The sequence below is a fragment of the Miniopterus natalensis genome, chromosome 13, assembly GCF_054644295.1.
Source record: "Miniopterus natalensis isolate mMinNat1 chromosome 13, mMinNat1.hap1, whole genome shotgun sequence".
In the NCBI taxonomy this organism is placed as follows: Eukaryota; Metazoa; Chordata; class Mammalia; order Chiroptera; family Miniopteridae; genus Miniopterus; species Miniopterus natalensis.
Window position 1 is genome coordinate 11,896,705 of NC_142093.1, and position 27,631 is coordinate 11,924,335.

Consider the following 27,631-nt stretch of genomic DNA (forward strand, 5'->3'; position numbering starts at 1 on the left):
GGGGATAGGTGGGGGACACAGTGCTGAAAACACTCCAGGGTCCCTTCTCTGTGACTTGTACAGCAAGACACTCAGAGCTTAGGCTACCTGTTGGCAATGTTACAATTCATGGATTTTACTAGAAATCAAGGGGACTTTGAAGTTTCTCTGTTTAAAATGTGGTCTAGGACAGAGAACTTGGGTCTTGGAGTCTGAAGTCCTGGTTTCTATACCGACTAAAAGTATGACCTTGGCTGACTAAATTACTTAACCTCTCTAAGTCTGTCTTCACCTGCCATATCTCTGTCATAAGGTTTTTCTGAGGAACAAATATATATGAAAGCACTTTATAAGCTGTAAAGTACATGCTAATGCAAGGTATTACTACTCCCAGTATTGCTATAGAAGATAGTGCAGAATTACTACTTAGGCATGCTAGCTCGTCACCAAACTGTGAAGTAGGCCAAGTGGTCTTTGGCCCACCATTACCTAACCCCATTTCTGGTGCCCCTGGTCTGGTCCTCCAGCTCCTCAACTGGAAGAACTGCCTGGCAGGCGATGGAGGAGGCATTTCTGGACCCAACCCAAGTGACACCCGCGGTCAGGCTGCCTGCCCATCTGGATAACTCCAGCCTCACCTGTGAGAGTTTGGATCCTCAGCTGTGGTTGCTGTACCTTTGTCTCCTCCACAAGCTGGGGAGGTGACAGGTAACTAGACTAGGACAAGGAAACAGTCATCTCCGAGGAGCAAGGGGTAATAGGAAAAAGAGCGAAATTGCATGGGAATATGCTCTGATCTGTATCAGGAAAGACAGGAGCATGAAGGAAGTGCCACGCCGTGTTCCCGTCAGCGAGCGAGGTGAGTGCATGCAGGGGAGGCTCACCAGAGCATTAGGCTTGGCCTGTGACACTGAGAAAATGTAACCAACGGGTTTGGCTCAGGATTCCTCCTGACAGGTTCAAGTCCATTAAAAATACATTAAATGTCAGTGAGAATTTGCCATGGCCTGTTGTTTCGCCATGAGGAAATTTTGTTAAATCAGGACATACATTTAAAAATTTTTCACAAAATTATTTCAGTAACTTATTTTCCATTTATTTTTATGTAGGACACTATACACTTTGGGAGAAGCCACACACACATACACACACACACACACACACACACACACACACACACACACACAGTTCTTTTTCTTTTTGCTTTTTAAATTGTATCTTGATGAGAGTTTTATCTGGAAAACCAATGTGGTTCTCTCTCTATGTTCTTCTTAATATAAGTCATAGAACTACTGCCATAATATCAAGAAGAAGCCAGTGTCTTAAAGTGGCTACTTTTAATTTTGATTTTTTTTGACCAAATGGAGCTGATCAAGATATTGTCCAGATTTTAATTTAAAGAGAGAAGTGAAAGAGAAAAGAAAATTGGGATTTCCTGAAATTTCCTACACCAGCTTGGTAGCATATTCAATTTCATCCCATTCTTAGAACAATTCTGTAGGGGGGTATTTCTATATGCATTTAACAGACAAGGCTCAGAAAAATCAGATAATTCTGCAAAGACCACAAAGCTCACAAGGGTCAGAAATGGGCTTCCGATTCAGAAGATGCTCTCCCCACTGGTCAATAAGGAAGAAAGCAAAACAGAGGAAACTATCTGGATTTTTAAAAGTCTGTTATTTCCTGAGGGTGAGAGAGGGGACCTGGCGGGGAGAACAGAGGAAGGTTGATAACTGTTGCAGTTGGGTGATGGGATAGATTACACAATTCCACCTTCTTTTGCATGCTTAAAAATTTCCAAAATCAAAGGTGAAACAAAACAAAAGGGCTGCTTAAAGGATGTTGACAACATAGCAAATATTATGTCTAAACAACCTTTTGCTGTTTATAGAAAAGATGGTAACGTTTTACAAAAGGAGGAAGAACTAATCTTTAATTCCTAGAGATGTTTATCAAAATGTACCTGGGCAGTGATTACACAGGACATGCAGCTTACCCTCCGCTTCTCAGAATGGAGATGGTTCCACTACCTGGACTGCATCCTGGACAGAGTCTAGTCACTACCTGCATTATTTCTGCTAACGAGATTGAAGATTTCCACTGTGGGATATCAGAAATGCCACTCATGTTATTTTCACCCTGTTTGTAAGGTTTTCTAACATTACCAAGAACTAGAGGAAGACAGTGAATCTTACAGATGGGAGAAAGAACATTTTACTACAGAAAAGTATTGCTTTGCTTAAAAGGTTAACTTTAATTAAGACAGAGATAAAAGCTTTTATAGAAAGAATGACAAGCATGTAAAATTACCTCCACTGCTGTGGGCCATTGTTAGGGCTTCCAAGGAAGTGGCTTGAGTTACCTCTAGCTGGCAGATCACCACTTTGGCTCTGCTAATGGCACTGGCTGCTTTCCGCAGGTCTTCAGTATTCAAGAGCAAATTTGCTCCAGCCACTATCACGATGATGTTCTGGCCTATGGAGAATTTCTATATATTTATATTGAAACCAAGCAAAGCCAAGCAATGATATTCTGCAGTGTTACAATCACTCTTACAAAGTCATTACAGGAAATGTGTTGGATTAATTTTAACATTTCTAGGCCATTCAGGTTAGATTTAATATTCCTAACGTATCTTACAATATTTAGGTAACATTCATATTCTAATCATTTTGAGCAAAATCTAAAAATGATTTCCTTTATCGGTATTCTTATATACAAAGAATATTAGCTGAGAAATGATATGTAACAAACGTCAAATCTTCTTTTATGGGAAATGGCTGGTACAATGTATGTGGCAGAGATTCTTAATCCTAAATGACAGATGTCATAATGATGACTAAAATCAGGAATAAACTTGCCTAAAGCTAAAAACTAACTCTCTGTAGGTTGCAATCAGTTCGAGGTGGACCCCAGGGTATTCTGGAAAGTGATTTTGTAAATCAAACCACATTTTTTAATATCTAGCAGGTGAAAAATTATACTAAATAACTTAAGGTAGAGAGAGGGATATTTGGCCTAACCTGTACCAGATCAAACAGAAGCGGGACCAAGTACCCAGCGCTTGGACCCATTCTCTACAATCCCACCTGAATGCAGGCGGCGTGGTGGATCCTAAATGACAGGAGCACAGCCACATATGGCTACTGAGCACTTGGAATGTGTTAGTCCAAACTGGGATGTGCTTTAATTGTACAACACACAGCACATTTCAAGGACTGAGTACAAAGGAAAGGTAAAATATTTCATTACTTTTTAAGAACTTTTGGATTACATATTGAAAGGAAAATATTTTGGATACACTGGGTTAAGGGAAGACATTAAGATGAATTTACCTGCGTCTGTTTCCTTTTTCAAATGTGGCTAATGGAAGTTTAAAACTGCGTGCGTGTTGCCTTGTTCCCACGGGCGGGCACTGATCTCGCGGGGTGAAAGCAGCGCTCTCTGTGCCGCAGGCCGCTGGTGCTGCTCTTTTGCAGACACGGCCTTCAGTTACCTCTCAGCACAGGGCCCGAGCTGGCCTGTCCTCTTACCACAGACGTGCTTGTTGGCCACAAGGAGGACTTAATAAAGTGGGGGTGGCCCAGGGGGAACCCAGTCCCGGGCGGGCAACGCGCAGAGGACCCGCGCCCAGGGACAGCGCCTCCGCCCTGCGTCCTGGGCGCCTCGCTCCCCTGCGGGCGGCGGCGCGGCGGCCCATCCCGAGCCTGCGCCTGCGGCCTGCCCGTGGCTGCTGCGCACCGGGCAAGGCCCAGCCGGGAGGCGGGCACGGCCCCGGGCCTCACTCGGGCCTCCACCTGGCCTCGCCAGCCCTGAACTCCCTGCCCGGCCTCGCTACGCACTCGCTGAAAGGAGCCCCTGGGTGTTCGTGCGAGCTCTTCCACTACCATCTTGAGGACATTACCATACACCATAAACCAGACAAATTCTACCGTAATAGGCACTCGGTACACAATATTAAATTATATCTTGCATGAAAATGCAGTATTTTGTACACAGAGAGTGAAGAAACGGAACTTGGAGATAACCCCAAAATACAAAAAGAGGTTTGAGGCAGGGAATGAGCTGCTGTTGGCAGCAATAATCGCTTACGAAGTAGCTTAAAGTAATGAGCACAGACCACTGTTAGAGTGAAAGCTTCTACTGACTGTCTTTAAGTGGAACACTGTTTATTCGTTATTGCAGCTTTGGGATCACTAAAGGTAAACATATCATGTCTTCTGTGAGAAATGATCTTGTGAAACTGCATTATAAATTAAAGACATGCTGTGACAAATCCTAATCTAACACAATGCATGCTGACTGCCCACAATGCACCAGGGTCTGTCCTAGGTGCCCCATGAAATGCTTGGCCCTTCCGAATATTAATTCTGATTTTAAAAATCTTATGGAAGTGTTTTTATACTAAAAACAGTTGGCAGAAATTATGAATACTTTACTTGAGAGTGAAGGGAAGTTACTCTTTTCAAAGGCAAATGTTTCCCTATGGCAAGGCCTAGTGACATAGTTGTATATATAGACTTTTGAGACTTGATTGCTGTTTAAAGAGCAGACAAAATTGAACACTAACGATAACTTAGAAGTAATAAGTTGCTGCCATTTGCTCAGTAAATAGTCTATAAATATGATTCATCAACTTTCTTTTGCACCTATCTATTTACATTTATTTACCTGGTATAACTGAAATGACAGATGAATACTTAACTGTTATTAAAGACAAATATCAATTCTGAGTTCACACGAAGGGTAATGGGATGTTATAGGATATAAATATTATTCTGAGGCAAGTATAATGCTTCATATGCATTGGATGGACAATTTATATTTGAATGATCAACCTGGGATGTATAAATAAAGGGAAACATTTATATTTAGGTTGGAAAGACCATGCTTTGGGCGTGGTAGGTATGGTAAGAAACCTATAAGATTAGGATAAAAACTGATGCTTCTGCTCTAGTTCTGGGAATGAAGTGTTTTATGAAATATTTCAATATGCAAAACCCATACCTTCTTCATTGACAATTATAGAGGCAGTTCCTGTAGCAGCATCTTTAGTCTGATATGTAAATTCTAAAAGAAAAAAGAAATTACAATCACATATACACAGCCTGGCACGGATCATTTATTTTAACAATTTCAATGTACCACTAATCCTTAGTAAACTTTTTAACCTTTAACCATTTGGGATGATAAAAAAAAAGAAATACGTTATTAGTGCTAATTTATACCCATCACCTATACAATGAGAAAAATAGTCTTTACACTTAGTTGCACCTTTTCTCTAAATTAGTAACAACCCGGCAAACCGCCCCCGCTTCTAAGTCCCCCAAATTAATCATAGTTGTGTACATGTGCATTTTCCTGCACTACCATATTTCTTCAGTGAAGGAAGGGACAGACTTGCGATGAAAGACTAAAGGTCAAACTTATAAAACCAGCTTGTTTGTTTTTCTTCATTCGCCTAAGCTCCGCATGTCCTCAGGAGTTGTGGCCTGGCATGCAAAGGCGATGCTGCCCAGGCAGCCTTTGGCAGCAGCAAAGAGCCTTGAACTGGAGCCAAAGACATTCTAGGCCTGGCTGCAGCTCCAACTAGCTGTGCTCTTGGACAAATTCACAACCTCGCTGGCCTTCGGTTTTCTCTTTTGTCAAATAAACAGTATCAGCCTCAATGGTTTCCAAGATCCTTTCCAGCTATGATACTCAATGACTTTTCTTAAAATATCTTTTGTGAATGTAGCACCTACTTTGTCTCGTCACCTGCTTTTGAAACATTTCCATGAGATGAAGGGTTGTAACCTATTGTTTTATTCCCATCTGGAGGAATGGATGCTAAAGAATTAAGCAGAGGCTGTTTAAACAAGACTAGACAAAGCTGTGCATAAAAATCCCTTGGCCACCAGGGGAGGATCTATCAATTCTGCTCTATCTTTAACTTTTCTTGTAATCAGATCACAGAAGAGAGGTCTAAAAACCAACTTGAAACAAGATGAAATTTTACCTGTAGAAATATCATTCTGTTTTAAGTTTTCTATATAATCATTGCCAAAAGAATCTTTGCCAACCTGTACCAAAGAAATGATGAACGTTAGATCTTTTACATTTAGTAAAATGCTACAATGTAGTTTTTAGAATACTTAGCATTTTGAAAGGTCACATCTGCACAGTACTTTATAAACATTAACTAATTAATCTTCTTAATGTAAATTGCTAGACTTGGTTTCAGCCCAAAAAATTGTTGTATACTAATGTTCCACTTACATCCTGCCTAAATGTGAAGCATTTAATGGTTCTCACCAGTTCTATAGGTTCACTCTCATTTTGATCTGCTCATGTGGAAATCCCCACTAACACAGAGCTGCCCACCATCAACAGTCCTCAGTATTTATGAAGAATCTCAGTTGTTCGGATTTCACTATAAATGATGGCATCTTTGTAATAACTTGCCTGGTTCTTAGAATCTTATCTTCTCCCCTGACCCTGACACGGAGCGCAAAGAGGAGGGACTTTAAAAGCCCTTGCTAACTTGGTATAGTGGAATTCCATTGTTTTGCATCTTGCATCCATTCTGGTAACAATAATTCAGTTTTTCCTTTAGACATGCATTCCTCTTCGATTCATTGGCAGCATGATTAGGGTGGCACAGTTGTTAAAATCAATGAACCTATGTTGACACATTAACCAAACTCCCCAAACTCTGTAGTTTATATTAGGGTTCACTCTGGTGTTGTATATTCTATGGGTTTTGACAAATAAATAAACAGGTATCCGTGATTATATTATCATATAGAATGGTTTCTCTGTCCTAAAAATCCTCTGTGCTCTGCCTGTTCATCACTGTCTGCCCCCTAGCCCCTGGCAACTACTGACCTTTTTTACTGTCTCTATCATTTTGTCTTTCCCAGAATGTCATATAGTTGGAATCATTCCTGAACTATACTTCTATTTTTCTGTCCTGCAGGTGAGCACTACATCAATGGATTATATCTCTGTCCAGGTCTCAGCCACTCCTGGTATGTTCTCCTCATGCACAGAAAATTGTTCCTCTCTGGACATATCAACAGAAAGAAACACAGACATTTACTCAGATCAAGAACCTCAATGAGTCAAAATAAAATTTCCCAGTGAGGATTTGGATTGTCTAGATCAGGGATTGGTAATAATATTTTAGACTTTGCGGGCCATATTGTCTCTCTTGCCACAACTCATCACTGCCATTGTAGTGTGAAAGTGGCCAGAGAAAACATGTCAACAAATGGATGTGGCTGTGTTCCAATAAAACTTTATTTATAAAAATATGTAGTGGGCAAGATTTGCACTATGGGCATGCTTTCTGGCCCCTGATTTAAATGCCACTTCTGATACCTTCTTCTGCAAAGAACACTTTTCCCTGTACTCCTTTTCTGGCTCAAATGCTGATTAGGCAATAATCTCGAATAATATATAATAACTTCTTAGCAGAATTTCTGCCTTTATAATGAAGAGTGTCCGCTACAAAGTGTGGCTGTGGGGAGAGTTCCCTGGTGGAAGGAGGTCATCTACCAAAGGTTTCCCTCATGGCAAGTGCCAAAGCATCCTATTTCTTGGTCAAAAATTCATCCTAGAAACAAGTTCTTTCTTCTCTCATCTTCTTTTACATTACTTAACTCTCTCCCGTGGGCAATCAGGATGTTATATAGTTGGGAAAGTATCATTATAAGAATGGTCTAGGATTAAGAAAAGGCTATCCCTAGGCATGTGGGGCGCATACAACTTAGAGCAAAGAAATTTCTCTTTCCTATCAGTTTTATATGGACAAAATCTGTTTAAGGTGAATATCAAGGGCAGGTGATAAATGGTGGTGAGTTTGTAAACATTAGCAAGTGCAGGGCTTAGGAAGAATTGTTGGAGGAGAGGAGGAAACCAAAAAACAGGCAGCTTTGCCCTCAAGAAATTGATATTGGAGGGAAATAAGACATAGCAAGTGGAACAGCACGAGCATCAGAGACATTGGGAAGGGATTTCATGCTCAGCGTAACTGCGTTTTGCAGACTTGCTACGGTTTATTTTAGAGGCTGCAGCAGCTGCCTGTGTTCTTCCCGCCCAGACCATCATCTGATTGACTACATCCCTGGGTGACGGTTATGGTTCCAGGTTTATTCTAATAATCATTTCCTGGCAAGTCTGTCGGCTGGCCTTCTAAACTCTATGTGAGGTGTGGGACAAAAGACTTTGTTTTGCCTTCTTTGATATTCCCTTGTCAAAATAAAAATCTGGAAACTAAAAAATAATGGAAAAGTAACAACACTGCTGAGGATTAAGAGAAGTCAACTGTGATTCCATTAACTTTACATCATCGAGGTCGTGGCGACACATTACAGAGTGAAAGAAGTGATGAAAAGCCCAAGAACAGGAAGACAATCTTTCCATCTGTGTCATGGACGCCCCTCATGCCAGCTGTGTGGTTTTGGGCGAGCCACTTTAGTACTCTCTAGGCTCAGTGTCCTTGTCTGGAAAGTCACAGCAAGTTTGCTGTGAAGATAAAATAATACGCATGAAAGTACATTTAAACTGTAAAGGATTAAGTGAGGGTTTGGTGCCATCACCATCATCATCATCGTCGTCATCATCATCATCATCATCAGGCTGCTTCTCTTGGGGGAAGGGCAAGGCTCCTGCTGCTTGGATTCAATATAAACCACTTTCATGCCCATCGGGCTCTCCCTGTTCTTCAATCCTTCCTGTTGCTTCTTATTTTCAAATAGGAGAGCATTTGATCATGGAAGCAAGCACGTGGGCACATTAAGTTATTTTCAAAATGAGCCTGTGCTATCGTTCTACTAAAAACATAACATCTGTTAATGGTTTGGTGTAACGAATGCTGTTCACTATAATCATGTATCCTGTTACTTTAATGAGAGTAATATAGCCAACAGGGAGGGCATCTCTGCCTCGGGAGCAATATTTAAGCTTTAAGTAGATCTAAATCACATCAAAATGTAGACAAAAAGCAATGGAGATCTGAATCCTACTTAAAAGGATCCTCTTTTTCTTTCTGCATTAGAGTTGCGCCAATGACACGTGCAACGTTATACTATAAGAATGCCATCTCCCCTACTTCCTCTGATACAATCATGTATTCTCCTGGATTTATTTTTAAAAAGGCTGCAATAGTGGACACCTTCCAATCCCATTTGCTTACTTCTGACTCAGATTTAAGCCGCTTCCCCAGTAAACGGAAATTGATAACTGGAAGTCAAGGAGCAGAACCCAAGCGAAGGTGTCATTCACAGCCTGCCACTGAGAGTGAGTGCAAGTGTCTAGAAAATCACAGCGAATGATACGGGTGAAAGGCCTGGGCACCATCAGGACTATTACACAGGAACCGTCACAGGTATCTCTGGAGGCTTCCCTATTTTCCTGGCCACACGCTGGCTATCAAATGATATGAAAACTTTAACTCAAGTTTCTAGGTCATGAGGTAAAATGGTGCACCTTGGAGCCAGGAGACTTGGAATCTAATTTCAATTCTGCTGTTATCAAGCTAATTAAGATTCTTTACTTCATTTTTGTGGCAAATTCTTCCATCTGAGCCAGGCCGCAGGGTGGGACTGGTGTGGTTACCTCTGGCGGCAGGACACAGCAGTTCCCAGCCTCAGCCTCTCCCCAGTGTCTCCGGAGCAGCTTGTGAACATCCCGGTGCTCCGGCTGCATCCCAGGCCGATGGAGCAGATCCTCGGCAGGTGGGACCGCGCCCGCTCCCAGGTGATTGCAGTATGCGGCCTGCAGTCGAGGCCCACTGGTTGCAGGACTGAAGTGGGGAGAGTGTCTGGAAGGTTTGTACGGAAGCAGTGAGGAGGGAGAGCACAGGCCTGCCTAGGACTCGGTTGGTGAGGCAGCTGAGTGGGAGCACGGAGAAGTGAGACCTGCAGAACCTGCTGGGGGCAAGGAGCTCACCCACAAAGTTGGAATCAAGGTACTGGGAAGCCCGAAAGATTTTTTTGGCTTGTGCTTGCTGACTCTAGTCCCATTTTGACGTGCCCAGGCTTGCTTCCCTTTGCTGCTTTTGCCTCTATCCTTCTAAAACTCGTATTTGGCAAAAATAGTTGGGTTTATGTTTTTCAGAGTGGTCATTAGACTGTGTTGAAACACTATGTGAGTACAATCTAGTCATGTCTATTTCCTGGCCTTCACTTATGAGAACTCAGAAGTCCTTTCCTCTCTCCTCCACTTAATCAAACCCCACCTGCTTTTCAAGCATCCGCTTCAGGCCTACCTTTCCTACTTATCCCTGTGACTCTTTTATTCCAGAAGTCTTATGGCATTCCTAATGGATACTATATAATTAAGCACTGAACTGAATACCATCTTATATCGTTTGCCTAAATAATCTTCCTTAAAGTCTAGTCTCCGCTTGCTGACTTCCGATCTGGGTCACTTGGGTCCATGCCTGCTCGCGGCTCCTTCCACCTGCCCAGGAAGCAGGGTCCCTGGGCTCGTGCTGGGCCACTGCACCTCGAGCTCTTGATTCTACCACGGTCCTCCTGAGCTGCCAGTTTTTGACGTTTAGAAACACCTTCCTCCTCTCTAACATTTGACTTCAGGAGGAGGAAACACTTAAATCGGGCGAAGTCCTAGGAAAGGTGTCCTAACAGGCTCTTTGCCCTGCCAAGACGACTTTCATTTTCTAGATCTGCCTTGGTTTTTATTCTCAGAATATCTCCAATTACCCTTGGACTGTGGCCTTGGCCCATGACTCAGTTAAATACTGACTACACAACTCTTATCTAGTGAAGCGTTTCATTGTACTTATTTCACCATACACATATTAATGGACTCCTGCTTCACAGTCCTTGCCACAGTATCTTGACAAATACTTCTCCTTAGCGCAATATAAGGTGTTCTGCAGGTGTCATCAAACTGTCTTACTTTATTGGAGTTTGAATATTAGTTTGTTGCGGGGCAGTAATAGGTAAGTTAATGTTGCTAAGAAAACCATAGGAAATTTTCTGTTTTTCTTTTGCTCCATCTGTTCAATTTTATCTTGAGTAATTTCATGATCTTTGTTTCTACTTAGAATTTGTCATCTTTAAAAAGCTGCCATAAAACAGTTTGGCTAATTTGCTTAATAAAAATATATTTCACAATGGGAAGAAATATAATAATTAATGGATAACAATGACTTCCACTAGAAAATAGTATTTTATTTTTCTTGTTAAGAAGTCTAAGAATATTATGCAATTTGTTTAATCTTAAATAAATCCACGTCTAAATGTCCCAGATTATCTAAGCAAAGTAACCCTGTATAGGTTTTAGCTGAAGCCATTTTTTCTCACCTTCTCTGTACAGATCCCCAGGTAAATTCCACTGTGGGGCTAAACGCCAGATGACTAAATCAGGGGCTCATTAGATATAAAGAACTTTCAAAATTGGACAGGTACTAACATAAACCATCTTACACAGGCCAGAGGTGCTAAAATAAATAGCACCTTTGCTTTAATCAGCCTCCTAACTGGTACATTTCCTCAAATATCGCCCTCTGCCTTCTGTTCCCCTCATATCCACTCCTGTGGTTTCATGCTTCATTTCCCAAGGTCAGTTCCACAATTCAAATATTCCTATTTTGCATTGCTCTCTTTGCCTCAAATTCAGCAGACCTAAAATAAAACCAATCTCAAAACCCTCGAGTTGGATGAGGTCCTAGGGGACATCCAATTTTGACTTTAATGGCTAAATGAATAGCTTTTATAAAACTTCCAAGAGGGCGTTCTCTAATCTCTCCTTTAACAGCTCAGCTCTAGGGAACTCCCCTTTCCCCATGACCATTCTCGGTACCTTGATTCCAATACCAATTCTCTGTCCACGTTTTCCCAGCCAGGAAATGATATACTCTTTCCAGTTTCCAATTCCAAGCCCCCTTAAGTCAGCATCATCTGATTACTCCCCAAACCCTTCATTTCTAATCAAGTATAGGATGGATCAGGCCTAACATTTTTAATCGGCTCCCTCTCCAAGCCACATAATTCCTAGCATATAATAGGTCGTCAATAATTAATTGCTGATTAATTGATTGATATTTTAAATCTATCAAGAGCTCAACCTTAGCAAATGAGAGTTTCTTACTCTGAATCTTGTGCTTCATGAGATGTTTTTGACCAAATAGCCAGATGAGAATTATGTCATGTTAATCATAAATTAGAAATAAAGCTACAGTTCATTAGTAGAAGAAGTGGTAATTGGATAGTTTATGCATCATTTAAAGACCCCAGGGAGAACAGAGTGCTGTGTGCAATGGGAAGTGACATTTCAGAGAAATTTTGGTAAAATCTACCCAGTTCACAGCAGAGAGCTCATTCTTTTAAATTCCTCATATTTTTCATATCCTCTACTGTGCAGACCCAGTCTAGCTTTCCTAAAATAAATTATCTTTCCTGTTAGACCAGTAACGATAGTATCTTAAAATTTCATCGAAGATGCAAAAGTTGAACCTTTGGCAGCCAATTTTGATATACTTTTCAGATCATTTCAGTAGATGGGTGGAGATAGGAATACTGTACTTCACGTTTCTTTCTGAAAACGAAACTATGCCTAAGGATCAGTGATGTGCAATTCAGTAAGGCCCAGATCCCTTTGCGTTCCAAGATATAGCATTAGAGGAAAATAACTCAGAGATGAGTAAATCACCAGTTATTAAACCAAGTTTCCAGAAGCTGTGTTGCTGCAGTAAAACCTGCTAAAAACAGGATGACTCATGCTGCTGTTTAGAAGCTGGTCTAGGTAAACCCATAGGAGTGGAGTAATTCTCCCCGCTTCTCATACTCTAGTTATAAACTCATTCAATTCAGGGAACACAGCGTTAAGTTATTTGAGGACTGCTACTTTCCAGAGGATCCAGTGAGATAGAAACTAATATAAAAAAACACTATTTAAATCTTTAAAACCAATGAGCTTGTAAAAGAATTAAGTAGGTATTCAAACAAGTACATGTACCTGCATGTTTAGAGCAGCACTGTTCACAGGAGCCAAAAGGTGGAAACAGCCCCATTGTCCAACAGATACGTGGGTAAACAAATGTGGCATATACAATGGAATACTATGCAGCCACAGAGGAATGAAGTACTGATATGTGCTATAAGGTAGATGACCTTAAAAACACTGTGCTAAGTGAAAGAAGCCAGACATAAAATGTCACGTTTCACATGATTCCATTTATAGGAAATCTTCAGAAATAGATAAATCCATAGAGACAGGATGTAGATCGGTGGTTGCCAGGGGCTAAGGGGAGGGGGAAATGGGGAGAGACTGCTTAATGTAAGGAGTTTTATTTTGGAATGATGGAAATGTTCTGGAATTAGACAGAAATGGTGGCTGTACAACACTGTGATTGTACTAAATGCTACCGAATTGTTCACTTTAAAATAGTTAAAACACACACACACACCAGTGAACTCAAGACTTAAAACCACATTCTTACTTTTAGAGCACTCTCCACTGGACTTCACACTCACCTTGCACACCAGGGCTGTCTTCGCGCCGAGCCTAGCAGCTTGGACGCACTGGTTGGCACCTTTCCCTCCAAAGCCAATAAAAAACTTATGTCCATGGATGGTTTCTCCGGTTTTTGGCAAACGGGGAGTAAGACTGTCATAATTTTAAAAGAGAAGGGAAAAAAAGCACATTGGTAGCTGCAATCAATTTTTAAGTTCTTGGGAAGGGAGAGAAGGTTATCGGATGGAGCTGTACGCAATCAGGATCGCAAGCAGAAGCAGGGGAGAGGACCTTCCCCTTCCAGACAACATTCAGGAGTTTGCATCACTTTCGAGAATGCATCTGCTTGACAGGATTCCTCTCCCCACTGCCCCGCGCCACCCTAGCTCTGCTTCAGAGGACAGCTCCCAGTGTCTGTATGCATCAGGGTTGCTCATGGTGTCTGTTTCACATCTTGGGACCTCTCAGAGAGAAGGAGCTTCATATTCTTCCTCAATGCTCAGGACAGAGCTTTATTCATAGCCGGACTCAATAAATGGGACCAAGCTAGTGTGTGTTTCTGTCCTGGTTTATCTGGCGGCTTTAATAAGAAGCAGAAAGGGTACCAGGATTCCGGTAATCATGCTCAGGACCTCAGGAGAAGAGAGAAGTTGCAATTCCAGGCATTAAAGAATCTTATTTGTTTCCTGAGGGTGAGGTGGGAGTGGGATATTTGGGTGGCAGGTTCAGGTTTTGGTCCTAATCCACCCTGTATATTACCCATTTCAGGCACTGACTCAAAAAGAGCATCTATTTTAAAAAAATGAATTCCAAAGAGCCAAGTTTAGTTTAAAATTTTTACTATAGAAAAATCCAAGCACATAAAACTAGAGAAAATAGTACACTGATTTCCCTTATACCTATTGCCCAGATTCAACTATAGTCAACTTATAGCCAATGCTGTTTCAGTCTATACCTTCATCCACTTTTCCAAGAGCTAAGGATTTTTACTGATAGGTTATTACTGACATGTTACTGCCTAATGAGGATAGTATTAAGTGAGGAAAAAGTAAAAGGTTTACGCTAGTATATGATTTTCATAATGTTAAAGGTGGAAGGGGTGAGAAAACAAAGTCTTTGAAGGACAGAAGACTTGAAAACGGAAAAGGAGTTCTGGGTGGAAGGGCAAGTGAAGAAGATGGGCTCAGAGGCATGAGGACTGGTTGACTGGCCCACAAAGAAGTGGGCCAAGGGCCAGATGGAGCAGACAGAGAGGTGATATGTGTGATCAAAAAGGTTAACTAGCTTTAGGCAAGAAAGAAAGGCCAAGAGAGAAGTTCACCATGGTAAGTTGACTGAAAACCTACTTTGTTTTAGCAGATTAGAAACTTATATTTATTTCCCACATAGGTTGTGATGTATCTGAAACCAGTATCTTATCATATTAGAGTAACAGAACAATGCCACTTCCTGCAGGTCACTAACAGCCTGTTGGCAATGGGATGCCATATGACTGTTGACAAGAACATATGATTGTGTCAATAAAGACCAAGTTTGACCTGTGAACCTCCTTTATGTACTTCTAAAAGTCTCAATAAAGTGAGCTAAACAACTCCATTCCCTAGCACTGCACTGTCAAATATGGTTATTTGGGATTCAAGAGATTCATCAATAATTTGAAAACATCCCACTCCACTCCTCCCCTTTTCAATACTATTTTTAATCTCAGATTTTAAATGCATTTATAGTACTGATGAAAAAAATATACATCTACAAGGTTCACTTCTGAAAAAGGTACTCAATCAAGAGAAAAATGGTTTTAATGTAATGTTATTATCCTGTCACTTAATTTAGCAATGACAAGCGATGATGAGATTTTGATTTGCATCAGAAATCTTAAACATTTTAGGATTCTGTTATGAACAGGCAATGAGGAGTAATCTGTGTGATTGAGTAACTACGTGAGTTCTTGGCTTATTGATGCTGCTATAAACAACATTCATAACAACTTTAAAAAGAACTATCCAGTGTGGCTAAAAACAGGCCAAATAATTTAATTAGCAAGACTGTCACTAAAGAAACGTATGACTTCCACTATATTTATACTTAGATCTGGGTCACAATCCACTGGTTTGAATCGTGTATTTTTTATCAACTGTGAGAAACGATGAAAAACATATCACCATGTTGTTATTGGGATGTATATGGACGTGGGAGAGGAGTGCAATACATGGGTACGGCGCGTATGTGTTTGACGTGGGAGCAGATGGCTGGGATTTAAACAACGTATATTAACACAAGCACTGTACTGATTTAGCCATTCCTGAAATTCCTCATTCCTTTGGAATTCTATTTTTTCTTCTTCTGCATCTTTACCCTACTCTTATCTCTTCCTTCCCTCAGTTATAGACTTTCCCGGCCTGCGGACAGGGACCAAGTCTGTAGTGTTCCCTATTTTATCTCTAGTGCCTGTCACTTAGTATGGGGTTAACATATATGCTGACTGAACAAATCTTTGTGTCTCCTCTCATCTCTCAAGGGTAGTAGAATATGCCACCCCAAAATATGACTGTGGGAGTTCAGGACATGCCACCCCAAAACATGCAGCTTCCAAATTGATGCAGGGAGAGGCTTTCTCTGAACTTTCCTTCTCTGCCCGAAGATGATCCTCCAAAAGGAATCTGATTCCCATAAACCCCCTCCCTGGGAGTGTTATCAACTAGGGAAGATTGACTCCTGTCACAGGAGAAAAGAAGTCAACACCACACCCAAAACAACTGTCACAAACTATCACACCTCCCATCCCTTCCAAGGAGAAGGCCTAACAGGCCTATCCCCTCCCTTTCCCTATTAAAATGCTATTTAATCCTGAATTTGAACTCATTTTTTCCTGGGTTTCTCCCATGTATACCTGAGGGATACTTGTTAATAACCTTCTGTTTGTTTTTCTATTGTTAATCTGTCTTTTATTACAGGGGTCTTGGTCAAAGAACTCAGAAGGGTAGAGGGACAATTATTTTCCTCCCCTACATCTCTTTTCCCTGTCTCCTTTGTGTGGTCTCCATTCTTACTTCTGCGTTGAGACTCTGGAGGTGCTGATGAATGGGGAGGAGGAGGAGCCTGGCAGGGATGACTGTTTAGTTGTCTGGCAATGACAATCCATGCTTTACCAGTCTGTGCCCACTGCGTTCCCAATGTGAGCAGCATTCCTCTTCTATAAGCAAGAACTCTAGCTAGAACTCATGCTATCATTCCTTCATTACTGCATGAACGTCAAAAATGTCACGTGTTTTGCACTGTACCTCCTATAGGGCAAAATCAACTTGCTGGCAATGAGGTAAAACCTAACCACGATGCAAATAACACGAGTTGAAAAAAAGTCACAGAACAAGGAGATTAGTATGAGCCGATGCATGTTTTTTAAAAGGAAAAAGATAAATGTGTATGGTCTCAGATAGCTTGTAAATGCATAGACAATGAAATGTTAATGACAAGTATCCATGAGAGGGAGGGGGTAGGGAGCAAAAGTTCATGCTTTACTTTCTATACTTATGCACGGAAGTATATGCCACAAGGGTAGACCACTTGTTAGTACTTCAGAGCCATCTGTCCTCCCTGCATCTTTTTTCCAGCCACCAGTTCTTCGCGGGCTCCAGCTGGCTTCTTGCAGGTGCAACCTAACAGCGCCTTGCCCAGTGCTGCTCTTTCCACTGCCGGGTTTCTGTTTCTTTGCTGGGCTCTTTAAGCTGTCCTGCAGGATTGAGCAACTAGTTGCCCACAAGGGTGGCCAACTTGAACATGTTGAGCATCTCTGTACAGGCTCTTCCCGCTCTTCTGCTTCCCTTTCCCTGTCCCTTGCCCGTGCTCCCTGGATCAGAGTCCTGAAAGGAGGATGTGTACTTAAGCCTTTGTCTTATGCTCTGTGCTCTGTTGAACCCACACTAAGACAGTTTATTCCTCATTTTTTAAAAAATAAAAGTAAATGGAGAGTGGAAAGCTGAGTGGAGAGCAACTAGAAAGTTAGTTACAAACAGGCAGAAACATTTCCCAATTATAAATCCTAATTTACTTTAAATTAGGCTTTTCCTATATTTTTTTCTTTAATGAAATCATGAAATTAGGGTCAGGTTCAAGGAAGGACCTGTACCAAGCACCATCCCCTGAATGAGAGCATTACTATGATTCGCCTAAATTCAAACATGAGGTTTATTTAGCAAGGTGCCAAACATAGACAGATTAAAGTGCTCCAGGGAGAAAAGCAAGCGAGCAGTAGAAGTACACTGTTGTCACCATTTAAAAATTTCAGATTGTGTACGTTTCTGAGTGAGGGAGAAAACCCAGCGAAAACCAGTCATAAGAAATATACTTGAATTTAAGGCATATTTGTAGTTTTAAAACGGTCACAGCAGTTTAAAGTTGGACAGAAGGAGACGCCCGCAAGGGCTCGAGAGGCCCCGGGTTCGAGCCCAGCTGTGCGAGGCAGGAGGCCTGAGCCACTTACTGACTGCATTACCTTTGACAGCCTTTCCCTCTTTGAACCAGCTTCTTCTCTTGCAAAACAGGTTTAATAATACTTGTCAACTCCTTAAATGCCTGGGTTTTGTGCTCTGAGCTATTTCACTGACAGGTGTTAGCAGAACAACTTATCATTGCTTTTAACTTCTTGACAATGATGTGCTTGTTACAGATTCTCAGGGATGATTCACAGCAAGGGAAGGAATGACCTGGTGAAATAGAGATGAGAAGGGTTTGGACGAAAAGGTCACGCTAATACCGGCTCCTGCCAGAGTCGGGAACCACGCGCCCTTTGGCTTTGCATTCCATCCTTCCTTCTGGCTGCAAGCTTCTGACACGCTGCACAACTGAAGGATCCTACTATCAGTTATGTCCCAATTAAAATTCATGACGCGCGTTTATTATTCCTACTGCCTGTGCTCTTCCACCGTAACTGTTCTCAGCATTTGTGTATGTCACATTTACAAGGATGACAGAATTTCCAAACCAAGTTAGTATCTATTTCTACCTCTGTAAAAAGAACTTGGCCTCCCAACTAGAACTTCGTTCTGTGCTTCCTAACCCTAAATTTGCAGACATCTGTATGATTTATTCAAGGAAATGAAACATGAATTACACTTGAAACGGTTCCTGAGTTTGATTTCTAGTCAATCTTTTCCTAGCTAACAGGTGTGTGGCTAAAAAGTCATTTTGTCTGAAGATGTAGCTACTCTCGAGTTTATAGGATAGGAAAACAATACTCCAGCCAGAGTGGCCCGCCTTTCAGAGTGTCATATCCTTGACCCTTATTTATCGAAATGTTGCTTATGGGTAAATCACTACGCTGGGCACTGGGAGAGCCGGTGAGATGAGTATGTTACGGTCTTCTCCCACGTCATGGTCTTACGTGGCTTACTTCATTCACATCTCCGCTCAAATGTCACCTCCTCAGAAAGGCCTTCCCAGCCACCTTACAGGAGATACCTCTTTCCTATTTTGATTTCTGTTAAGTATTCATTCACTCATTCATTCTGGCAAGAAACACTAGGTTTTTAGATCAGAGACAGCCTTTTAATTACTCATAATTGCATTAATTAGTTCTCTATGTCTCAACCCCAGCAGGGTGACATGATGAGAGAAACCCTGAAATAATGGATTTTTGGAGTTTATGTAGGACAGCTGACACAGCTGCTGTTCCTCCTTCCCTCTGGGGTGGGGATGCGGAAGGGGGGAGGAGAGAGGGAGGGAGAAGGAGAGAAAAGAGAGAGAAAGGACATACTGACCTTGCTTTGTAATATAATAAATCCTCTCAGGGGAGAGGAGGGGAAGGCCTCTCGGTTTCCGACCCCTATAATGTACATAGATGTGTTCAGGTGAGAAGTCTCTAAATCTCTCGAGGTCTCTGACTTCTGAAGTCTGTTTGCCATCCAAACATTCTTTAATCTAGGGGCTAGCAGTCTTTGCTCAGAAAGCCCCGATCATGCAGACATGTGAGAACATGCATGAGTGTAGCTCGCCAGCAGTTTCCTTCACAGCATTATCACTACCCAGCATTACAACACTCAAATCATTTCTTTCCTCTTTCCCTATTTTCTTTTGGATTCACTGTATTTCATCTTCACTGTGGTGTGTTTTTAACTCTACCACTTTTTTTAATTTTTAGAAGTGACTGATCTAGGGTTTACTATCAGTTTATTCTCAAACATGCCACTGTACCTAGAAATCAATTTACTTTGCAACAGTATTCTTCCATTTCCTCTTCCTAACCTTTATGCTACTATTCTCATACATTTTACTTCTATATAATATAAACTTTACAAGTGTTATTATTATTTAAACTTTCAATTGCCTTTTAAAGAAATTAAGAAATGAAGAAGAAAAGTCTTTGTATTTACCATTTCTGGGGCTCTTCATTCCTTTGGGTGGATCTGAGTTTCTACCTAGTATCCTGTGGTCCCACCTAAAGAACTTCCTTCAATGTTTGTTACAGTGCAAGTTTCTGGTAATAAGTTCTTTCAACTATTGTTTTTCTGTCTTTATTTCCCCTTCATATTTGAAGGATATAATATTCTATGTCAACAGTTTATTTTTCAAGCACTTTAAAGATTTTTTATGGCTTGCATTGTTTCTGACAAGAAGTCTGCAATCAATCTTTGTTCCTCTATATGTAATGTGTGTTCTTTTCCTCTGGACAACTTTAAGTTTCTATTTATAATTGGTTTGCAGGAATTTGATTACAATGTGCTTTGATGTGGTTTACATTATGCTTATCTGGCTTGGGGTTCATTGCAATTCTTAGATCTAGACATTTATAATTTTCATAAAATTTGAAAAATTTTCAGTCATTATTTCTTAAAATTTTGTGTCTTTCCCACTTTCTTCTTCTTTGACTCCAATTACACATATGGTAGACCACTGTGTATTTTGTTCAGTCATTTTTTCCCCCTATGCTTCAGTTTAGATCATGTCTATTACTGTCTTCAAGTATACTGATCCTTTCTTCTGTAATATCGACTCGACCGATAAGCCCATCAAGTGAATCTTTAATTGCAGATGTATTTTTCAGTTCTTAAACCTCTATTACATCTTCCACTTTTCTCCTTATTATGTTCATGTTTTTAATTCAGAGCATATTTTTAATGGCTCTTAAAATTTCTTTCTGCTAATTCCACCATCACTGTCATTTCTGTGTCAGTTTTGACTTTTTTTCTTGGTTTGTATCACATTTTCCCAATTCTTTGCATAACTAATGATTTTCATTGGATGCTGAATATTGCAAATGTTACACTGTTGAGCATCTTAATTTGTTGTGTTTTTCCAAAGGGTTGAACTTTTTTTTTTTCCATGCCGTTAAGTAATTTGAGGATCTGTTTGATTCTTCTGAGGATTGTTTTGAGATTTGTTAGGGTGAGTTTAGGGTAGCGTTTATTTTAGGGCAAGTCCACCCTTCTACTAAGTTGTGGATCTTTACCGAATGCTCTCTGGCTGTCTAGAACTCAACACCTCCCCTTCCTGTATGATTTCTGGGAAATGTTCAGAACTCCCTAGTAGTTGCCTGGCTTTGTTGAGTTTCTATGTATTTCCATTTAGTAACAGACTTTAAGGGGACTCCTATGCAGATTTCTGGACCTTTCCCTGATTAGCTCCTTCCTCTCCAGCACATGTTCCCATAAATTCTAGCCACCTGAGTCTCCCTAAGCTATAAACTCAGTTTTCTTAACTCACTGATATTGCCATGATCTCCTTGATTTCTTCCTCTCTGGGCCATGGTCAGTAATGTGCCTCTAGGAACCACCTTATTTGTTTCTTTTCTCTTCTGGATAACATACCTGTTGTTCAATAGGTGAAACAGTTGCTTCATATATTTTGTTTCATGTATGCCCCATTTTCTAGTTATTTATGATGGGAAGGTAGGTCTGGTACTAATTACTCTAACATGGTCAGAAAGTAAGTATTTTTTGAATGAATTGTCTATACTTTAAAAGAATATAGATAGTTGGGAGGACAGATGCCTATGTACATAATAAATCATATGGTGAGGTGAGAGCAGGGCAAAAGTACTGTGTATGATTGTAGCCCAAGGAGAAAAGTAAACCAGTTATTAAATAGGAATATGGTCAGAATAATGGTGACAAAAAGGGGCCACAACTTCATTCTTTTTTTTTTTTTTAAATATATCTTTATTGATTTCAGAGAGGGGAAAGGAGAAGGAGAGAGACAGATAGAAACATCAATGATGAGAGAGTCATTGATTGGCTGCCTCCTGCGTGCCTCCAATTGGGGATCGAGCCCGCAACCTGGGCATGTGCCCTGACTGGGAATCGAACTGCGATGCCCTGGATCATAGGTTGATGTTCAACCGCTGAGCCACACCTGCCAGGGCAATTTCAGTAATTTTTAAATTCCAAAATGACTTCTGTCACCACGTTGTAATGATCTAGGCTACTTCTTCCTGTCGTCTGCTGGTTTAGGTTAAAAAAATACAAATGGAATTAACTTGATCCTAAGCAAAATATAATTAGAAGGATGAATCAGTAGACAAAAATGTATTCTGGAACCAATTATTACAAATTTTAATTTATCTACTATTTTTGGATTTTGATGCTTATGCTTCTTTGGAATTCCCATCATCATGAATATCAAGAGCTGATTATATTTGAGCGTCACAATACATTTGTAAAATGTTTTGGCGTAGGTCTTATCACCTCTGTTTTAGGGAGAAAATGAGAATTTGAAACAGTAATGGCTTATCAAAATGCACATAGCTGTTAGGTGGTTGAGTCTAATTTTAATTCAGGTCTTATGATTCCATTGCTATAGTCTTTAAACCATACTATGCTATTTTCTTTGACAATTAGCTTTCTCTCAAACTTTTTTATTTTTATTTTTTAAAATTTATCTTTATTGTTGAAAGTATTTCAAATGTCCTCTCTCAATTTTTTAAAATGAGAACTTTTAAGATCTACCTTCTTAGCAACTTTCAAATATGCAATACAGTATTAACTATAGTCACCTTGCTGTGCAATACATCCTCATGACATTTACTTTATAACTGGAAGTTATAAAATAGTACCTTTTGACTCCATTTTGCCTGTTTTGCCCACCCTCCCACCACCTGTCTCTGGCAACCACCCATCTGTTCTCTGTATCAATGAGCTTGTTTTTTTTTGGTTTTGATTTTAGATTCCTATGTAAGTGAGATCATATGGTATTTGTCTTTCTCAGTCTGACTTATTTCACTTAGCATAATCCCCTCAAGGTACATCCACGTTGTTGCAAATGCAGTATTTCCTTCTCTTTTATGGCTAAATAATATTCCATTGTGTGTGTGCATTACATTTTCTTTATTTTTCCGTCTGTCAATGGCTGGACACTTATGTTGTTTCCATATCTTGGTTATTGTAAATAATGCTGCAATGAACATAGAGGGGAAGGCATCTTTTTCAGTTAGTGTTTTTGATTTCTTTGGATAAATACCCAGAGAGGAATTGCTGGATCATATGGTAGTTCTACTTTTAGTTTTTTGAGGAACCTCCATACTGGTCGCACCAGTTTACATTCCCAGCAACAGTGCATGGGGTCCCCTTTTCTCCACACCCTCTCAGTACCTCTTATAGTTTGTCTTTTTGATAATTGTTCTAATAGGTGTGCCATAGGACCACATTGTGGTTTTGATTTGCATTCCCCTGGTGATTACCGATGTTGAGCATCTCTTCGGGTACATTTTGGCCATATGTATATCTTCTTTGGAAAAATGTTCAGATTTTCTGCCCATTTTTAATCAGATTTTTTTTTTGCTATTGAATTGTATGAATTCTTTACATATTTTGGATTTTTTCACTCTTAGTTTTGACTATAATGTTGGACAGTCCATAGATATTACAAATATTTGCTTAACATTATAAATATGAGCATAAATATTAACAAACTCTATATTAAAAATAACCTCAATAGTTCATTCATTCCTCTACTTCTTTTGGCTGTGACATTAACTGATGTTACAGGGGAGAGAGTGGCAGCCTCCACTACAATGTCATAATAGAGTTCATTCTTAAATATCAATATTTCAAATCTCTTTTCATAGCCGATGCCCTATGCCTAGAAAGTTCTTTCCCTGCTTCTGTGAGCTTATCCATATGCATTCTTTAAGATTCAATTCAGATATTGCCTCCTCTAGGAGTCTGAATGTAACAGCATGGGGTTGTTGCCCTGCCTCTGTGTTCTAGCAGTCCATGCATGTTTCTCTCATAGCATGTGTCACATTCACTTCTGTATCACTATGGCCTAAGACTGTGGCTATATACATCATGTGTCCAATAAACATTTGTTAAAATATATAATACATTAATTGTGCCAGACACCATTTCTTGAGTGTTGATCGTAAGATAAACACTGCACTAAGCACTTTATGATCACTAAATCACTTGATCCTTACAATAACCCCATGAAAAAGTTATTATTTCTATCTCTGTTTTACAGATAAGGAGAAGAAGAGTTAGATAAAAAACATACCCAAGTTCACCCAGTAGAAGATGGCAGAGCCAGGATTCAAACCAAGGTTGGTCTGACTCCAAAACCCATTATAATATATTATTCACAAATGTTTTCAAAGTCCCTTGGATCCATCTAAATTTCATGTTTTTATAATTTCTTGTGAATTTCTGGTAGCTATACTTCTGAACAACACTGGAGTTTTGCAAATTGAACCAAGATGCTAAGATGGAAAGACCAAATAAGGTGCTCCTTTCCCTAGATCTCAGAAGGAATTAAGTTAATGAACAAAATGTTCTCAAATTTAACTTTTCTTCTTAAACCCTTGGGCTCACTACTCTGTGTAAATTACAGTTTAATAGAAGAGAAAATATAATTTCATGTGAAATATGGATACAGTTAACTTAAGCTTAACATTCTTTGGTATTGTACAAAAAGCATCATGACTTCCTTGTGCTCTACAACCTTAATGAGTTTGATAAACTGTATTCTAAAGAGTAGTTTATTGTAAAATAACATATTTGAAATGAATCCAAATACATTAGAACTCACATTAAATGTGAATGGATTACATTCTCCAGGTTAAAAAAAAAAAATTACAGTCATAAAAAAAAAGAAATATAACAGAACCAACAGAAAGACTAAATCCAGCTATGTGCTCTTTATAAGACACTCACCTAAAACATAAGAACAGAGAAAGTTTAAAATAAAAAGATGGAAAAAGGTGTATCTGGCAAATACCAATTAAAATAAATCCAGATAGCTTTATTAGTGTCATCCAAAGTGACAGAGTACAAAGAAATAAAGATGATTACTGACTTTAACCAAAAGATTAAATTGAGCAGCAAAAGGTTCTAATTCTAATACAATAAAACTGTATATATATATGTGTGTAATACACACACACACACACACACACACACACACACACACACACACACACACACACACCCCCCCATGAGAAAGTGACAAATTTACCATCATGGTTTGTGATTTTAACACAGTTCCTTAAGTAACTGACAGATCAATCAGACCAAAAGTCCGGCTGGCCTAATGAACATATATAAAACACCATGGCTGTCCTGGCTGGTTTGGCTCAGTGGTTGGAGTGTCGGCCTGCAGAATGAAGGGTCCTGGGTTCGATTCCACCCAAGGGCATGTACCTTGGTTGCAGGCTTGATCCCTGGCCCCAGTAGGGGCACGTGTGGGAGGCAGCCGGTCGATGTGTCTCTCACATCGATGTTTCTTCCTCCCTCCCTCCCTCCCTCCCTCCCTCCCTCCCTCCCTCCCTCCCTCCCTCCCTCCCTCCCTCCCTCCCTCTCTCCTTCTCTCCTTCCCTCCCCTCCTCCCCTTTCCCTTACCCCCTTCCACTCTCTCTGGAAAGCAATGGAAAGAATATCTTCAGGTGAGGATTAAAAAAAATACAAAATGAAAAACTAAAACACCATGGCTAATACCTATCAAATAATAATTTTTCTAATGTATGCATTGAACATTTACAAAAATCAACCAGGTACTAGGCTATAAATAAAGTCTCTTCAAATTCCAAAGAATGGTCTGTTTAGAAAATATTTTCTGACTGTAACAGGTTAAGTTAGAAGTTAATAAAAAGATATATTAAAAAGCTCCATATGTAAAGAGATTTAAAAAATGCTTTTAAATAGCTGATGGATCAAAGAAGACATAATAATGTTACTTAAGAAGTAGTGAAAATTCTTGAGTTTCAGTTTTATATCCCACATATGAATGAAATCATATAGTTCTTAGCCTTTTCTGACTTAGCATAATATTCTCAAGGTCCATGCACGTGGTCGCAAATGGCAGTACTTAGAAAACTCAGAGACACAGACAACGGTGTGGTGGTTTCCACGGGGAAGGGAGTGGAAGGGTGGTAGAGGGTAAAGGGGGCCAAATATATGGTGACAGAAGGTGATTTGACTATGGGTGGTGGGTACACAGAGCAATATACAGATCATGTATCATAGTAATGTACACTTGATTCCTATATGACCCTATTAACCAATGTCACCCCAATACATTTAATTTTTAAAAAAGTAGTGAAAACTAAATTATAGTGGTTTTCCCCTTCCTGAAAAGCATGAAGCATAGAATTATTTCGTTTCATAAGATGAGATTCTTTCTAAGAACTACACTTTCTAGGTCTTGTCCATTTGGGAAAGCTGTCAGCGTTAGGGTTTGCCCATAAAGGACCAGGAAACAAATGCTTGACTCATGTCCATTTTACTTGACAGCTGTTTTCAGCTATTTTACCCCCTAAATATTTATTTAACCTCTTTCCTCTTATTTATCCCCATCACTACTGTCCTGGGTCAGGCCTTCATCATCTCTTGTAAAAACAGTTACTTTGCCTTTCAAATGGGTCTCCCTGTCTTTAGGAAGAATGCCTTTGATACCTTCAAAACACTGCCTTCTTTTGAATCTGCCTCTGGCCCTTGGTAAGCTTTGTGAAACACAAATCTAACCACATCACTCCTGTACTTCGAGCCCATCACTGCCTCCCAGGCATGCAGAATAAAACCAAGAACCTTAGCATGGCTAACAGGGGCCTTCATCCACAGGCCCAGGGGCTGCTGTCCCTGCCCACCCCGTGCACAACCGCATCTGTGACTCCCTCCTCTTTTTTGCTGGGTTAGCGCCTGCTTATTTGTCAAGACTTGACTCTGGAGACATTTCATCCAGGAACTTTTTCCTGTGTACCCACAGGACCTGCAAGTGCTTACAATACTGTACTACCATGATCTATTTTTCTGCCTGCCTTCTTCCTTGGACTGTAAGTTCCTCAAGAACAGTGGCCATGTTTTATTAACTGCAATATCCTAGGACTGCAGTGCCAGCCTTTCATTTCATACAGGTCATCAAAATACCGGAGCAACTTTCATCACCAAGCCTCCTTACCTTGCTCTCCCAGAATGCAGACACTGGGGCACACAGAGCTGGCAAAGGAATGGATTATAAAGGGGCTGCTTGAACATACCTCACAGGACGTGTGATTTACATTTTAACGTATTTTCTCTGAAGGGACCAAAATTAGCAATTTCCCATGAGTGATTTCTTTTGCTATTAGGGAATTCAGTTGATGGAAACATATTTAACAAAATACTAATTTAAATATTGATTGGTAACCAATAAGCAACTTGCAAGACAACTTAAGGGGCAGAAAGAATAATAAAGGATATTATATTCCTCTAATATTGGGAAAGCATGATAACTTTTTGGACCAATATACCTTTGGCTTTTGCTTTCCTGAAATTGTGACTGCAAAAGATTTTTACGTTCTAAATATGACAAGTCAAGGGGCTTCTGGTGCAATGCAGGTTAGAGGGTAACTAACATCACACACATTCTAGATACAATATAAAATTTTGGCTGATTTTTTGTCTTTTCCTTTTTAAAATTTTTTAGTAACATAGGTTCCATGTTTCATCCACTTTGGATCTAAAAGTTTCTAAATTCACTTATTCCACTATCCAATTAAAATCTTTTAAGAACTAAGCAATCATTTCCTGACTTGCCAAGGATTAAATTTGGATGCTTGACTGAACATGAGCCTTATCTCTCAAGCCATCACTTTTAATTGGAACATGTAACATAGGGTTTTAGTTGACGTCATAGTCTATTGCCATGGAAATGTAAACATGGGTTTCTATTAGACTTGTCTCAAAGCAAGTTTTAGTGGTAGAGAAAGACTGGGAGACAGGAGATA

General features: G+C 40.0%; 2 protein-coding genes across 2 annotated transcripts in view; one reads left to right on the forward strand and one right to left on the reverse strand.

The window, feature by feature from the left end:
- Nucleotides 1–23,080, reverse strand: part of RBKS (ribokinase) — a 57,613-nt gene extending 34,533 nt beyond the window's left edge. The window contains exons 1-5 of the mRNA XM_087823908.1: nucleotides 23,025–23,080; nucleotides 13,464–13,596; nucleotides 5,978–6,041; nucleotides 4,987–5,049; nucleotides 2,290–2,454 (exon numbers count right to left, since the gene is read on the reverse strand). Of these exons, the coding sequence (XP_087680034.1) occupies nucleotides 2,290–2,454; nucleotides 4,987–5,049; nucleotides 5,978–6,041; nucleotides 13,464–13,596; nucleotides 23,025–23,080 (481 nt within the window). The remainder of the gene's footprint in view (nucleotides 1–2,289; nucleotides 2,455–4,986; nucleotides 5,050–5,977; nucleotides 6,042–13,463; nucleotides 13,597–23,024) is intronic.
- The window catches only part of BABAM2 (BRISC and BRCA1 A complex member 2), a 315,632-nt gene continuing 294,925 nt past the window's right edge, over nucleotides 6,925–27,631 (forward strand). The window contains exons 1-2 of the mRNA XM_016209812.2: nucleotides 6,925–6,989; nucleotides 23,896–23,974. The gene's annotated coding sequence lies outside the window, so the exon portion shown is untranslated. The remainder of the gene's footprint in view (nucleotides 6,990–23,895; nucleotides 23,975–27,631) is intronic.